This window comes from Pan paniscus, chromosome 23 (genome assembly GCF_029289425.2).
Source record: "Pan paniscus chromosome 23, NHGRI_mPanPan1-v2.0_pri, whole genome shotgun sequence".
NCBI lineage: Eukaryota > Metazoa > Chordata > Mammalia > Primates > Hominidae > Pan > Pan paniscus.
Window position 1 is genome coordinate 49,814,140 of NC_085927.1, and position 14,447 is coordinate 49,828,586.

Genomic DNA, 14,447 nt, shown 5'->3' on the forward strand with positions numbered 1-14,447 from the left:
GGAGCCAGATGAGCAGGGTCTGGGAACAACTGCCCAAGGGTAGGGCAGGGCCAGACGATCAGAGAGGAGGATGCATCTGCAGCATCTCTGTTCTCTCTCCCAGGGTCACCGGGGCAACAGCCTGGACCGGAGGTCCCAGGGAGGCCCACACCTCAGTGGGGCTGTGGGAGAAGAAATCCGGCCTTCGATGAACCGGAAGCTGTCGGATCACCCCCCCACCCTTCCCCTGCAGCAGCACCAGCACCAGCCACAGCCTCCGCAATATGCCCCAGCGCCCCAGCAGCTGCAGCAGCCCCCACAGCAGCGATATCTGCAGCACCACCATTTCCACCAGGTATCTGGAAAGAAGGCAGTGGGCACAGTACGGTGGAAAGGAGAACCTGCCTCCCCTGCAGGCCTGGCCCAGCCTCTTGAGTTCTCAGAGAGTTCATGATGAAGACCCTGGACCCCCCCAAATGGCAGAAATAGGGAAACTGTTCTTGGCAAAGACATCTCTGTGAATTAAATGGCTCCCACCTGAACACACACACACACACACACACACTCTCACACACTCTCACTCACACACACACACTTACACTCACACACTCTCACACACACACTTACACTCACACACACACACACTTCCCCTGAGGACTCAGTAAACAATTGCTTCATTTTCCTATCAGCACAATTCCAAATCTATTCATGCCCCTTAGCCCATCTGGCTGTCAGATCCACAAGAGAAAAAGGCTTAATACCCACAACAGAGCCTTGTTTATTACTTATTTATCTCCCTCCACCCTTGTTCCCGATGGGATTTCAGGCGGCTTACTGAGATGGACAATACGACCAGATAACATCATTCCTGAATTCCTTAGCAGGGCACACAAAGTCCTTTGTGAGCTGCCAGAATCTATTTCCCCAGCCTCGTCCCTGCTGCCTCCCTGCCAACTCCCCATGCAAACACACATTCCAGCAACCCCCCACGCTGCCTTAGTTACCCGAATGGTCCATTGCGTTTCCTCTCATGCCTTTGTGGCGTTTTATATGCTGATCTCTCTGCCTGATGAGCCCCTCCCTGGGCAGTCCTACCCCTCTAAGCTGGAGTTCAAGCATGACCTCCTCTGTGAAGCCTTCCTTGATTTCCCGGGCAGATACAGACATTTCTTCTCTCTGCTCACTTACCACTTAAATGTGCATGGTTCCCCCTCGAAATGGAAGCTCCATGAAGCCAGAGACCTTCTCTTTCCAGCTATATTTCCCTTGTGTCTGCTACTGGAAACATGGTAGGTGCCTGATAAATATTTCTTGACTGAAAAAATAAAACCCGCCTTTGCCTTCTTGGCCTTCAGAATCTAAGGTGCCTTTAGAGCTTAGGTCCTCCTCAGCGTGGAGGGTTTATTGTCATTATCAGTAAGTATTCCTGGAATATACCGGCTCTGTGGATGGCATCTGAGCAAGGCACTGGGGGAACCGGTGGGAGATGTCCTGGCAGTGGGGTGACCGGTCTTCTGTTGTATGTTTCTAGGAACGCCGAGGAGGCAGCCTTGACATAAATGATGGGCATTGTGGCACCGGCTTGGGCAGTGAAATGAATGCGGCCCTCATGCATCGGAGACACACAGACCCAGTGCAGCTCCAGGCGGCAGGGGTATGGGAACTGTCCTTCTCTGGGATCCCTGGGGAAAGGCCTTGGGACAGAGGTCAATGGAGGAGATGAGGCAGGAGAGACTCAAACCACACAGATCTGGCTGGGCACGGTGGCTCACACCTGTAATCCCAACACTTTGGGAGGCCAAGGCAGGTGGATCACCTGAGGTCAGGAGTTCGAGACCAGCCTGGCCAACATGGTGAAACCTCACGTCTACTAAAAATACAAAAATTAGCCAGGCATGGTGGCAGATGCCAGTAATCCCAGCTACTTGGGAGGCTGAGGCAGGAGAATTGCTTGAACGCAGGAGGCAGAGGTTGCAGTGAGCCGAGATTGCGCCATTTTACTCCATCCTGGGCAACAAGAGCGAAACTCCGTCTCAAAAAACAAAACAAAACAAAACAAAAATGCACACACAGATCAACGAGAGGTGATGGAATGTTTGGGGAGGCCTGGGGCTGAGCCAGCACCGTCCAGTCTGTTGATCTCAGTCTGGTGCCAGGCCTTCCCTGTTCTCATAGTTCTCAGTTCTAGTTCTTTATCATCTTTATCATAGCCCTTTACCATTGCCTTTATCATTGCATCTTTTTTTGTTGTTTTTTGAGACAGGGTCTCACTCTGTCTCCCAGGCTCAAGTGCAGTGGCACAATCATGGCTCACTGCAGATTCAAACTCCTAGGCTCAAGCGATCCTCCTGCCTCTGCTTCCCAAGTAGCTAGGTATATTATTTGTAGCGATAAGCTCTTGCTATATTGCCCAGGCTGGTCTGGAACTCCTGGGCTCAAGCAATCCTCCTACCTCAGCCTCCCACAGTGCTGGGATTACAGGCATGAGCCACCGTGCCTGGCCTGTGATCCATCCTGACTTGTGACTTGATTGCCCTAACACCAAGGGCTGTTGTTTGGGGCATGTTGCCCTTCTGTTTGTCACTCAAGATAAAAATACCACCTATTGATGTGGAGAGAGTGGTTCTCAGGGAGTCTATTGGGGCTTTGGACAATAACATCTGTTGATAAAAGTCCTGGGTCTCCAGAGTGACGCTGGTGCGTTCTGGGAACTTCTTGCTCAGGCCTGTGCATAGGTATCTGATTTAAACTGCAGCAGGGTAGCCGGGCATGGTGGCTCACACCTGTAGTTCCAGCTACTTGGGAGGCCAAGGCAGGAGGACTGCTTGAGGCCAAGGGTTCAAAACCAGCCTGAGCAACATAGCAAGACCCCATCTCTACAAAAAAAAATTTTTTTTAAGCTGCAGAGGGGTCAGCCTTCAGGGAATGTTGCTCTCAAAGACTTGGATGTGGTAGGAGGAGCCAGCAGACCCTCCCCTGCCTGCCCAGCCCACAGCTCAGCAGAGCCTCTTCTGTGCTTCCCCCAACAGCGAGTGCGGTGGGCCCGGGCGCTGTATGACTTTGAGGCCCTGGAGGATGACGAGCTGGGGTTCCACAGCGGGGAGGTGGTGGAGGTCCTGGATAGCTCCAACCCATCCTGGTGGACCGGCCGCCTGCACAACAAGTTGGGCCTCTTCCCTGCCAACTACGTGGCACCCATGACCCGATGAACTCTTCAGGGGACAGAAGCTTTTTGTCTGGAGCTGCCCACAAGAAAGAGGGCAAGGAAAAAAGGCTGGACTCCATGACTATACATACATACATCTATCTACATCTGCCTGTGTACACACACAACTTTTTATACTAGTAATTTATTGGCAATTGGGCTGGTAATTAGTTGATGCAAAAGGGAACTCAGGTGGAGAATAATATTGACACTTGCTTTTCTGCCCCCCTCAGGGGTGTGTGGAAGGCAGTGGGGGAGTTGGGAGGGGGGCAGGGAAATGAAATGGAGTTTTGTCCTGGCCTTCAGCTGTCACTGCTTCCTCCTTGTCTTGGGAATTTTCACGGAGAACAACTAAGCAGAGACCACACCTCGGCACTGGACACAGAACAACAGGGTGGGGTTGAACTTGGTGGGGCACGTTCTAGCTGACCTGCAAGCCCCGCTCACCTGGAGGGCTTGCAGAGCAGCTCTCCTCCTGTTCTCCAAGGGGTGGGCACTGTTGCATTAGGAATTAAGGTGCAGCCCAGTGCTGCGGGCAGCCAAGCGAGTCTGAGCGGGGATGTGAAGGCAGGACAGGGTTGGAGAGACCCTGCCTGTGCAAGGCTGGCCTCCTAGTCAACACCTAGCTGAGACATTCATCTCTGTTCAAATTAATATTCCTTGGGTCTTTCAAATGAATGTTCCAATGTGAGGAGCCAAGTACTGGGAAATCGAGGGATTTTCCACAATCCCCAAGCAGCTTACTCAGTGGAACCTCTGTTTCCCCAGCTATGAAGGAAATAGCATCCTACATTCTGTAAAGTGCTTGAAAAGCTCTAGCTGAGAATGCTGAATTTTACAGTCATTGTTTTATGGTTACAAGGGTGTGTCTTCAGGGCTCTGTTCATTTTCCCTCTTGATTTTCTCTTTTGAAGATGCCTTGCCCAGTGGCATGGAAAGAAGCCCACTTGATGATAGGAGCCTGACTATGAATTGATTGACTAAACATGACCCCAGGTGGAAGCTGGCTTTGACACCAGCTTCCTGTTCAGTCTGACCACTGCTGTCCTCCTGCTGCCCAAGAGTTGCACCTGGAGCAAGGAACCCCACCATGGCTGTCGCTCTCCATCCCCTCACGCTAGAATCATGTGTCCAAGTGCTCACCCTGGAGGTGCACAGCACAGGTCAGCCTGGCCAGGGGCGAAGGAGACAGTAGAGAGGAAGCTCAGGGCCTTAGGGGAGGCCGGGTGCAAACCCGTTCTGCACCAAGTGCACTCGGAGTTTGTGGGTGTGGGTGTGTAACCCTGCAGGTGTGCACATGTGTGCTTGCACGCACATATTTGTGCACTCCTGTGTGTATACATGTGTGCTTGTGTATGCATATGTGTGCATTCCTGCATGTGTGGACATGTGCGTGCATGCATCTGTGTGTCTGTGTGTGTGCTGAGACAGGAAAGGGGGTGAAAGTGTTGGTGAGGGAGCCTGGAAGTTTTCTCTTCCCCAACCTCTCTTGCTCTAAGGAGGGATGGGGTTGGGGGCAGCCATTATTGAAGGTGATCGGAGAAGAAAGATTTTCTGACTCAGAAGTAACTGCCAGTGTAGCACAAGCAGTGTCCCTTGTGACTGTGATTCTACAGTTCTCTGATCCCCATGTTTCCTTTAGAGGAAAGAGGAAAAAAGGAACTCTGTGGTGGGTATTGGGAGGGAAAAGAAAATAGCCTGGTGGAGGCAGGAGGGAGTCGAGTGTGAGTAAGGAGCACCTGCAGCTTTTGGAAGTGAAAGCAGGGAGAGGGAAAGGTAGCTAAGACATCCAGGAGGATCAAGGGGCAGCGTGAGAGGCACAGGGGGAGGAAAGGGAGAGGGTGAGTGGGGCCAGGGAAGAGAGCGGTGTGGAGTTGGTGGGCAGATGGTGCAGGAGGAGGGCCGGGCAGTGGGGAGAGGAAGAATCAGAGCAGAGAAACTGCTGCTGCGGAAGGCAGGGAGCAAAGAAGCATAAGAAAAAGAACAGGAGAAAGAACAAAGGCAGAGAAGACCTCCTCAGCTATTTTGGTGCTAGGTAATGTGAAATGCTGCAGTAAATAAAAGCCATAAGTAATGTTTGATTTTACAGTATTTACAAACCATATGCTTTAAACAGCCCACAAACTTCATCCAGTTGTCTGATGATGTGGGAGGACCAGCTCTAGTTAGACGGAGGTATGTGATTCGATTCTGGTGGAGATTTTGTGCCTTGAAAGACTTCTCAAGAAAGCAGTAATAAAACAAAGTGTCTTTGTTTGGCCAGGCCGTGTCTGGTGTCTGCGTTGCATACCCCTCAGGTAGAGAGTGAGAACGAGACCAAGGGGTGACAGGGGTCATCGGCCTGCAGGAGCTGACCCCGTAGGCAGGCGGTATGAGCAGAGCTTTCAGAACCCCTGGAGCTCGGTGTTCTGTTGTAGCAAAAGCTACTGAAGAGTATTTTGTACTGAGATGCCAAAGCATCTTTCCCTTGCTCATCAGCCTCCATTCAGAAGGAAGCGGGAAAGTCACCCAAACCACCTACAAGGAATGAGGGCTCTTAGCGGCCAGGTAAAGAGGACAAGAACCAAACTGTCCACATTATCGAGGGGAGGGGGAAAGAGAGCTCAACCCCCCTCAGCCTCTGGTGCTGCCAGGGGGAGCCCCTCTGCATGTGTCCCCACGGGCCCTAGTTTCTACCTGACAGCATTTCAGCACCAGAGGAGGGTCGAGCCAGCTCCTCTCACCAGCCACAGAACCAGCAGCCAACAAACACATTGTCCCCGAGTTTGGCTGCAACACTCTATGTGACTTGGGAACTTGAAGCTTCCAGAGAAAAGCCAGTTCCTGTTGGACCAGTTGTTGGGTTTTCCTAACCACTTGCTGTGCCTCACCGCATTTCAAATATCTGGCACCTGCCACTGCCCACCCACTTTTAGATGGCCCTAGGGTGATCTAACCATGGTGCTTCTCAAAATTTAAAGTGCCTACGAATTGCCTGGGGACCGTGTTGAAATGCAGCTTCCAACTTGGTCCTGAATTTCTAACAAGCTACTGGGTGCTGTTGCTAGGTCCACATGTTAAGGAGCAAAGGCAAAGAACTTAGCAGTGAGCACAACTCTAATTGGGCTCTTCTTCTGAGGATATTTGGCCATTTTTTCTTCGCTGCTAACGAATAGGTCACTTTGGCTTTGGGACAGATGCAATTCAGAACGGTCATTATGACGTCATTCATATTTGGCTACCCAGGTGACTTATTATTTTAGCATCCTTATCTCTAGAATTAAAAAAATGTAATGTGAGAGGAATGCAGATGAAATGCAAACAGGAATTTCCTATAATAATTACTATTTCCTAATAGTAATTATTTTAAACATCAGCAGAGATTGCAGAAGTTGTAAAAGCTTTGTCAGGAAATCTTTAGTCATAAAATTGACTCTGGTCAGATGTGGCCCTGGTTGAGGCAGGGGACTGTGCTCCCAGCTAACCTAAAACACAACAGCCCACACTCGGGACAGATTAGCATGGCCAAAATATTTACTGTTTGCCTTGTCTAAGCCAACATTCCAGCCCGTCTATACCAAGGCAAGGGTGTGAGAAAAACCTTGATTGTCTCAATTCTTTTTAAAAAATGCCTCCTCAGTTCCTCCACTTTACTCCATCACCTTGGCCATGCCACCATCATCTCTTCCTTTGGCAACTGTCAGCTTTCATACCTTTCTCCCTGCATTCTCTCCCGTAATCTGGTCCTCCACACAGATGCCAAAGTGATCTTTGTAAAAATAAATCTGATCACATCACTCCCCTTCCCACTGGATTTAGGCTTAAGTCCAAAGTCCTAATGTGGCCCTGTGAAGTCTGGCCCCTGCCTCCCTCCTCAGCCTCCTCTTCTGCCTCCCCTGCCCCTTGCTTTTATGCTCCTGCCCCACTGGCCTTTCAGCCTCCAAATGGCCAAGGATTTGTCCCCAAACCTTTCACACTTGCCATTCTTGCTACCTGGAGGCACATCCCCTGCTAACCCTGCTAACTGTTGTTCATCTCCAGTTCTGGGTTGGTTTTTTGTTTTCTGTTTTTTGTTTTTTGTTTTTGTTTTTGTTTTTGTTTTGAGATGGGGTCTGGCTCTATTGCCCAGGCTGGAGTGCAGTGGCACAGTCTCAGCTCACTGCAGCCTCTGCCTCCCAAGTTCAAGTGATTCTCCCACCTCAGCCTCCCGAGTAGCTGGGATTACAGGGTCATGTCACCACGCCTGGCTAATTTTTGCATTTTTGGTAGAGACAGGGTTTCACCATGTTGGCCAGGGTGGTCTTGAACTCCTGACCTCAGGTGATCCACTCACCCTGGCTTCCCAAAGTGATGGGAATACAGGTGTGAGCCACCATGCCTGGCCCAGGTCTGGGTTTAAATGTCACTTCCAAACAGTCCTCCTCTGCCCTCTAATCTAAAATAATCCTTCCCCTAAGATGGTCTTATGAGTCCTGTGCTTTTCCTGAATAGCACGTACACAGGTGATGGTGCCAGACTGAGCTGCATGGCTATTACAGCTCACTGCAGCCTCTGCCTCCCAAGTTCAAGTGAACTTGGAGCTGTAAGCTCCACGGAGCAGGGGTCACCTCTGTTTTGTAAACCATTGTACACCCAGCATCTAGCACTATGCAAGGCACACAGAGGCTCAGTAAATATTTTTCTAATGAAGGAATTATTGGACCTGCTTCATCTCATTTGTTTACTCATTTTGTAACTCAACTGTCTTGGGCCTAACAGACATGTAGATGCAAACAAGGTCATATTTACAGTGATGTCCAGGTTCCAGTAGCTTTAGCCACTGTCTTCGGATTCTCCTCCAGTTAACTTCTGAGAGGCCAAGAGAGGGAGGCTGTTATCTCTCACGTGTTTAGGCACCAGTATACTCATGCTTCCTACTCTGCTTCCAGTGTTCTGTTGCCCCACGCATCCTCTGCTGACAATGCCTTCCCAGATGCTGCGGATCCACTATGCACCACATTTATCTGCTGGTGAATTGACCCAATCCTTCAGGACACCAAATCTGCCCTGCAGTCCACATGACAAGGAGATTGGGGAAGAGGTAGAGGGGAGAATGGCCAGCCTGTGCCCAATTCTGAGGCACTGCTTGGACTCTGGCTCCCTCAGCATCTTCCATGAGCACAGCTGGCTCTCTTCTCAGCCGAGCCCTCCCTCCATCAGACAGAACAAGGGATACCAACCCTTCCCTCCGTCTCTCTCTTCTCACTCTTCCCTGTTGCCTCTTTCTCCTTGAGCTCAAAAGAAGGGGAATGTACCTACATGCCATCGTTAGCTCCCAGCTAACCTGAAACACAACAGCCCACACTGGGGACTGATTAGCATGGTCAAAATATTTGCTGTTTTCTTAGTCTAAAGTCAACACTTCAGCCTGTCCATACCAAGGCAAGGGTGTCCTCTGCACCACACCGTTTGTGCAGTAGATACTACCTAGAAGCCTAGTAGCTGTGCACTCACTTCTATTGTTTTAAGTTTTGCTGTAATTCATTCATTAAGTCAACAAATATTTACAAAGCACCTCTTCAGGGTCAGACACAATCAGCCATCGGGTCCTTCACATTCTCTCAACTCTGTCCCTTCTCTGCACCCATTCCACAGCCACTGCCTTACTTCAAACCTCTCTCACTTCTTTCCCTGATGACTGCAATAGTCTCAGCACTCGTCTCCCTGCCTTCCTGGCTGGCACCCTGTAATACAGCCTCCAACGCAGTCAGGGAGATCTTATTCGCAGACAGGCTGATGATACCAAGCTCCTGCTCAAATCTTTGGGTTCTCCATAGTCTTCAGGCTGGAGTTTAACCTCCTTAGCTTCGCACTAAAGGCCTTTTGTGATCTGCCTGCTGCCTTGTTCGTTCAGCCATATCTTCTACCTCTCCAGTCCCAAACACCCTTTACTTCAGTCCCTTAGAACTATCTGTGGTTCCCAGAATGAGGCATGTTTTCTAAGACCTCTGGTCTCCTACATTCTGTTCTTTTTGCCTGGAATGCTTTCTCCCACTGTTTTGTCTAGACAAGGGCTGTCTATTAGGACTTTCTGTGATGAGGGAAAAGCTCTGTATCTGCTCCATCCAATGTGGTAGCCACTAGCCACATGTGGCTATTGAATACTTGAAATATACCTGGTATAAATGACTGAAATTGCCACATGTGGCAAAGAGCTGCCTTATTGGGCAGCGTGGGTCCAGACAACTGTTACTTACTTTGAAATCATTAGCTCAGGGCTCAAGGTCTCCACTGGGAAACCATCCCAATATTATGGTTGATGTAAGTGCCCCTGTCCCCCAACCCCCACTTATGTTCCTGTAGTAACCTTGTTCTCCCTCTATCCCAATACTCAGAACACCATTGTCAGTGATTCACTGATCTGCCTCCTCTGCTAGACCAAATCTTTTTTAGGTCAAAGATAAGCAGTGCAGTCAATAAATGGTTGATGCCTAGATGCAGTGACGTGCTGGTAAAGATTTAATAATTGGCTCTCTCTAAGAAGAAGCCCTAACTTGTAGTATTTGCCAATTCTATGGTGTAAACACTCCCACCATATGCCAAGAGAATGAGAAGACAAGTCACAGACCAGGAGAAAATATGTACAGAAGACATATCTGATAAAGGACTATGATACACAAAGAACTCTTAAAACTCAACAATAGGCAGGGCACAGTGGCTCACGCCTGTAATCCCAGCACTTTGGGAGGCCGAGGCAGGTGGATCATGAGGTCAGGAGTTTGAGACCAGCCTGGCCAAGATGGTGAAATCCCGTCTCTACTAAAAATACAAAAATTAGCCGGGTTTGATGGCGGGCACCTGTAATCCCAGCTACTTGGGAGGCTGACGCAGGAAAATTGTTTGAACCCGGGAGGTGGAGGTTGCAGTGAGCCAAGTTCCTGCCACTTCGCTCTAGCCTGGGCAACAGAGCAAGACTCCATCTCAAAAAAAAAAGAAAAGAAAAGAAACAAAAAAAACCAACAACAACAAAAAAACTCCACAATTAGAAAATGAACAACCCAATTTAAAAATGGGCAAAAGACATGGACAGCTCATGGAAGAAGATATAGATGGCAAGTGAGGAGATAAAAAGATGCTCAATAACATATGTCATTAGGAAAATACAAATTAAAACAATGAAATATCACCACACACCTATAAGAATGCCCCATATCTATAATACTGACAACACCATATGCTGGTGATGATGTGAAACAACAGGAACTCTCATTCATTGATGGTGGGAAGGCAAAATGGTACAGCCACTTTGGAAGAGAGTTCGATGGTTTCTTGCAAAACTAAACTTAGGCTGGTCATAGGATCCAGCATTCACACTCCTTGGTATTTACTGAAAGGTGCTGAAAACATCCACACAAAGACCTGGACATGGATATTTATAGTGGCTTTATTCATAATTGCCAAAACTTAGAAGAAGCCAAAATGTCCTACAATAGGTCAATGAATAAATAAACTGTGGTACCTCCAGACAATAGAATAGTATTCAGAAAGAAATAAGCTACCAAGCTATGAAAAGACGAAAACCCTTAAATGCATATTATTATTATTATTATTATTATTATTAAGATGGAGTTTCACTCTGTCACCCAGGCTGGAGTGCAGTGGTGTAATCTCAGCTCACTGCAACCTCCACCTCCCTGGTTCAAGCAATTCTCCTGCCTCTGCCTCCCAAGTAGCTGGGATTACAGGCGCCCATCACCACGCTTGGCTGAATTTTTTTTTTTTTTTTAGTAGAGACGGGGTTTCACCATGTTGGCCAGACTGGTTTTGAACTCCTGACCTAAGGTGATCTGCCCACCTCAGCCTCCCAAAGTGATGGTATTACAGGCATGCGACGCTGCACCCAACCCTTAAATGCATATTACTATGTGAAATAAGCCAATATGAAAAGGCTACACACTGTACCATTTCAACTACATGGCATGCTGGAAAAGGAAAAACTAGAGAGGCAGTAAAAAGATCAGTGGTTGGAAGGGTTGAGGGTGGGAGGCATGAATACGCAGAGCCCAGAGGATTTTTAGGGCAGTGAAACTCCTCTGTGTGATGCCACAACAATAGACACATGGCATGACACATTTTTCAAAACCCATAGGATGCACAACAGGAAGAGTGAACCCTAATGTAAACTACGCATTTCGGGTGATTATGGTGTGTCAATGTAGGCTCAACAATTGTAACAAATATATCACTCTGCTGGAGGATGTTGACAGTGAGGGAGGCTGTGCGTGTGTGGGGACAGGGGGTATTTGGGAACTCCCTGTGTCTTCTGTTCCATTTTGCTGTGATCCTAAAACTGCTGAAAAAAAAAAAAAGTCTACTTAAAAAAGAACAACTCCCACCATGGCAGATTTCAGGCTACCAACATGACATCACTGAATCCAGAGTTGGGAAGAGATGTACACAATTGTTTTTCATGGGCAGATAGGAGCCAGCCCCAGCACACCACCGCATGAGTGAGTGAGTGAATGAGTGAATGAATGAATGAATGAAATGTGCCAGATGCTGGGAATACCAGGGACGCCATCAGGCTCTTTAGGGAGAAGTCTATTCAGACCTGCAAGAGCTGGGCATGCAGCTGCTAGTCGGATTTCAATTCCAACTGAGGAGATAAAGGATCAGGGAGTCCCATCTTTGATTTAGTCAGTAAATCAAAGATATGGGACATTTGTTTTCTTTGGGTGCTTTACCTTTAATACCAAGACTTGTCAAGGCATCTCTATTAAGTGGCCCACTCAGACAAGTGCAAAGTGAGTGAGCTGGAGACGAAAAAAACAGAGGCCTGACCAAAAGGCTCTAGAGCAACAAGAGGCTCATGATTTCCCATCACAAGAAGTCCAGAGACAAGACAGCTATTGGCTGGCTTAACACAATGGCCCAACAATGCATCAGTGATGTCTCTGAGCATCAGTGGTGTCTCTTCTCAGTGGCTTACAGCTCCAGACATCACATGCAGACGTGACAATGTCTAATGGAGAAGGGGCACATTCTCTCCCAATTCTACTCAATGAGAAACCCTTTCCTTCCTGGAGGTCCTTCAGCGGCCATTCACACAGATCCCACTGGCAAGACTGGATCCCATGCTGTTCTTACACCAGCCATTTCCAAGAGAATGAGGCCACCATAACTGGCTTAGGCCAATTGGTAGGACCCTTCAGGAGGCAGAACCTGGGAACCTAGGCAGGGCTCTGCCCACAGGAAGAAGCAGGTGAACGTGTGGGGGTGGCGGATGGCTGTCAAAACCCAATATACAGGGAACATTACAGGAAGAGTCACTTACTTTACAATCATGTCATTTCATAAACATTTCTTGACATAATTAGGGAACAAGAGGCAGCATGAAGGAGCACGGCTTCCCTGCCATTCCCCCCGCCACAGTGAGACACCTGCAAGGACACAGACACAGCCTTTCCATCAGCCTTCCTCTGTGGATCCCCCATCCACACTGAGCCAGCAGGTCAATGGGGACATGTTCCATGCTGTTCAGAGAAACCAGTACTGTACACAGTGGGGCCCTGCATCCACTGCAGGGGTGGATGCCTCAGCCAGCCCAGGGCTGTGCCGTCATCCCTGAGACTCACTGATCCTGATGTGAGACTCTCCCCGACAGGGGCTTCCAGGCATAGCTCTATGCAGGGTCATTTGTGGCCACACTATGACGTGGGCGATCCCATTTCTACACATCTAAATTCCCCAGGGCAGGCAGCATGTGGTATCTCACTCCCTCGGCTCTAACCTGGTTATGGGAAGTTGCTAGGTAACTGCTTCCCACACTGGAGGAGGCTTAGTTACCATGGAAAGTCCAGATGGGTTGGGGGGGCACAGAGGAAGGGAGCACTGGCTGGGGGTCTGCAGCTGGGATTCTGTCCCCACTCTCTCCTGAGCCCCTGGACCTAAGGGGAGTCTCTCAACTCCTCTGGGCCTCAGTTTCCTCCTAGTAAAATGAAGGAAAGGCTGGGTCACTTCTTGCTCTAAACCACTGATGCATGTGGATGGCATACCCTCAGTGAGCACTGATCCTCAGACCCCTCTTCGGCAAGGAGTGACTCAAGATGGGTGCAGAAAAGGAATGCATTAAGTTTATGTCTTAGCCTGGGCAACATAGCAAGACTCTGTCTCTACAAAAAAAAAATTTTTTTTTTTGAGACAGAGTTTCACTCTGTCACCGAGGCTGGACTACAGTGACGTGATCTCCACTCGCTGCAACCTCCGCCTCCCGGGTTCAAGCGATTCTCATGCCTCAGCCTCCCTAGTAGCTGGGATTACAAGCATGTGCCACCACACCCAGCTAATTTTTGTATTTTTAGTAGAGACAGGTTTCACCATGTTGGCCAGGCTGGTCTCGAACTCCTGACCTCAAGCGATCTGCCTGCCTCAGCCTCCCGAAGTCCTGAGATTACAGGCATGAGCCACAGCGCCCGGCCCTCAATTTTTTTTTTTTTTTGATTAGCTAGGTGTGGTACATACAGGCACCTGCCTGTAGTCCCAGCTACTCCAGACGCAGAGGTAGTAGGATCACTCGAGCTCAGGAGTTTGAGACTGCAGTGAGCTATGATTGTGCCACCGCACTCAGCCTGAGTGACAGAGCAAGACCCTATCTTAAAAAACAAAAACAAAACAAAACAAAAGGCCAGGCATGGTGGCTCATGCCTGTAATCCCAGCACTTTGGGAGGCTGAGGCAGGCAGATCATGAGGTCAGGAATTTGAGACCAGCCTGACCAACATGGTGAAACCCCATCTCTACTAAAAATACAAAAATTAGCTGGGCATGGTGGCACACGCCTGTAATCCCAACTACTCAGGAGGCTGAGGCAGGAGAATCCCTTGAACCTGGGAGGCAGAGGTTGCAGTGAACCGAGATTGCACCACTGCACTCCAGCCTGGGCGACAGACGGAGACTCTGTCTAAAAAAACAAAAACAAAAAAGTTTTATTTTTCTTTAAAAAAATAGAGAAACTAGCAAGCTTGTGTCTCTATTAGGATAAATAAAAGCTATAGGCCAGGCGCAGTGGCTCACACCTGTAATCCCAGCACTTTGGGAGGCCGAGGCGGGTGGATCCCCTGAGGTCAGGAGTTCAAGACCAGCCTGGCCAACATGGTGAAGTCCCGTCTCTACTAAAAATGCAAAAATTGGCTGGGCATGGTGGCTCATGCCTATAATCCCAGCACTTTGGGAGGCTGAGGTAGGTGGATCACCTGAGGTCAGGAGTTTGAGACCAGCCTGGCCAATGTGATGAAACCCATCTCTAC

At 49.0% G+C, this 14,447-nt stretch overlaps 1 protein-coding gene across 13 annotated transcripts in view; it reads left to right on the forward strand.

Annotated features, from left to right (window-relative positions):
- Positions 1-12,066, forward strand: part of GRAP2 (GRB2 related adaptor protein 2) — an 85,993-nt gene extending 73,927 nt beyond the window's left edge. For all 13 annotated transcript variants that reach the window (XM_055106080.2, XM_034948640.3, XM_055106086.2 and 10 more), the window contains 3 exons: positions 104-334; positions 1,511-1,633; positions 3,009-12,066. In XM_055106080.2, the coding sequence (XP_054962055.2) occupies positions 104-334; positions 1,511-1,633; positions 3,009-3,188 (534 nt within the window). In that variant the 3' untranslated portion in view covers positions 3,189-12,066. The remainder of the gene's footprint in view (positions 1-103; positions 335-1,510; positions 1,634-3,008) is intronic.
- The last annotated feature ends 2,381 nt before the right edge of the window (positions 12,067-14,447 follow it).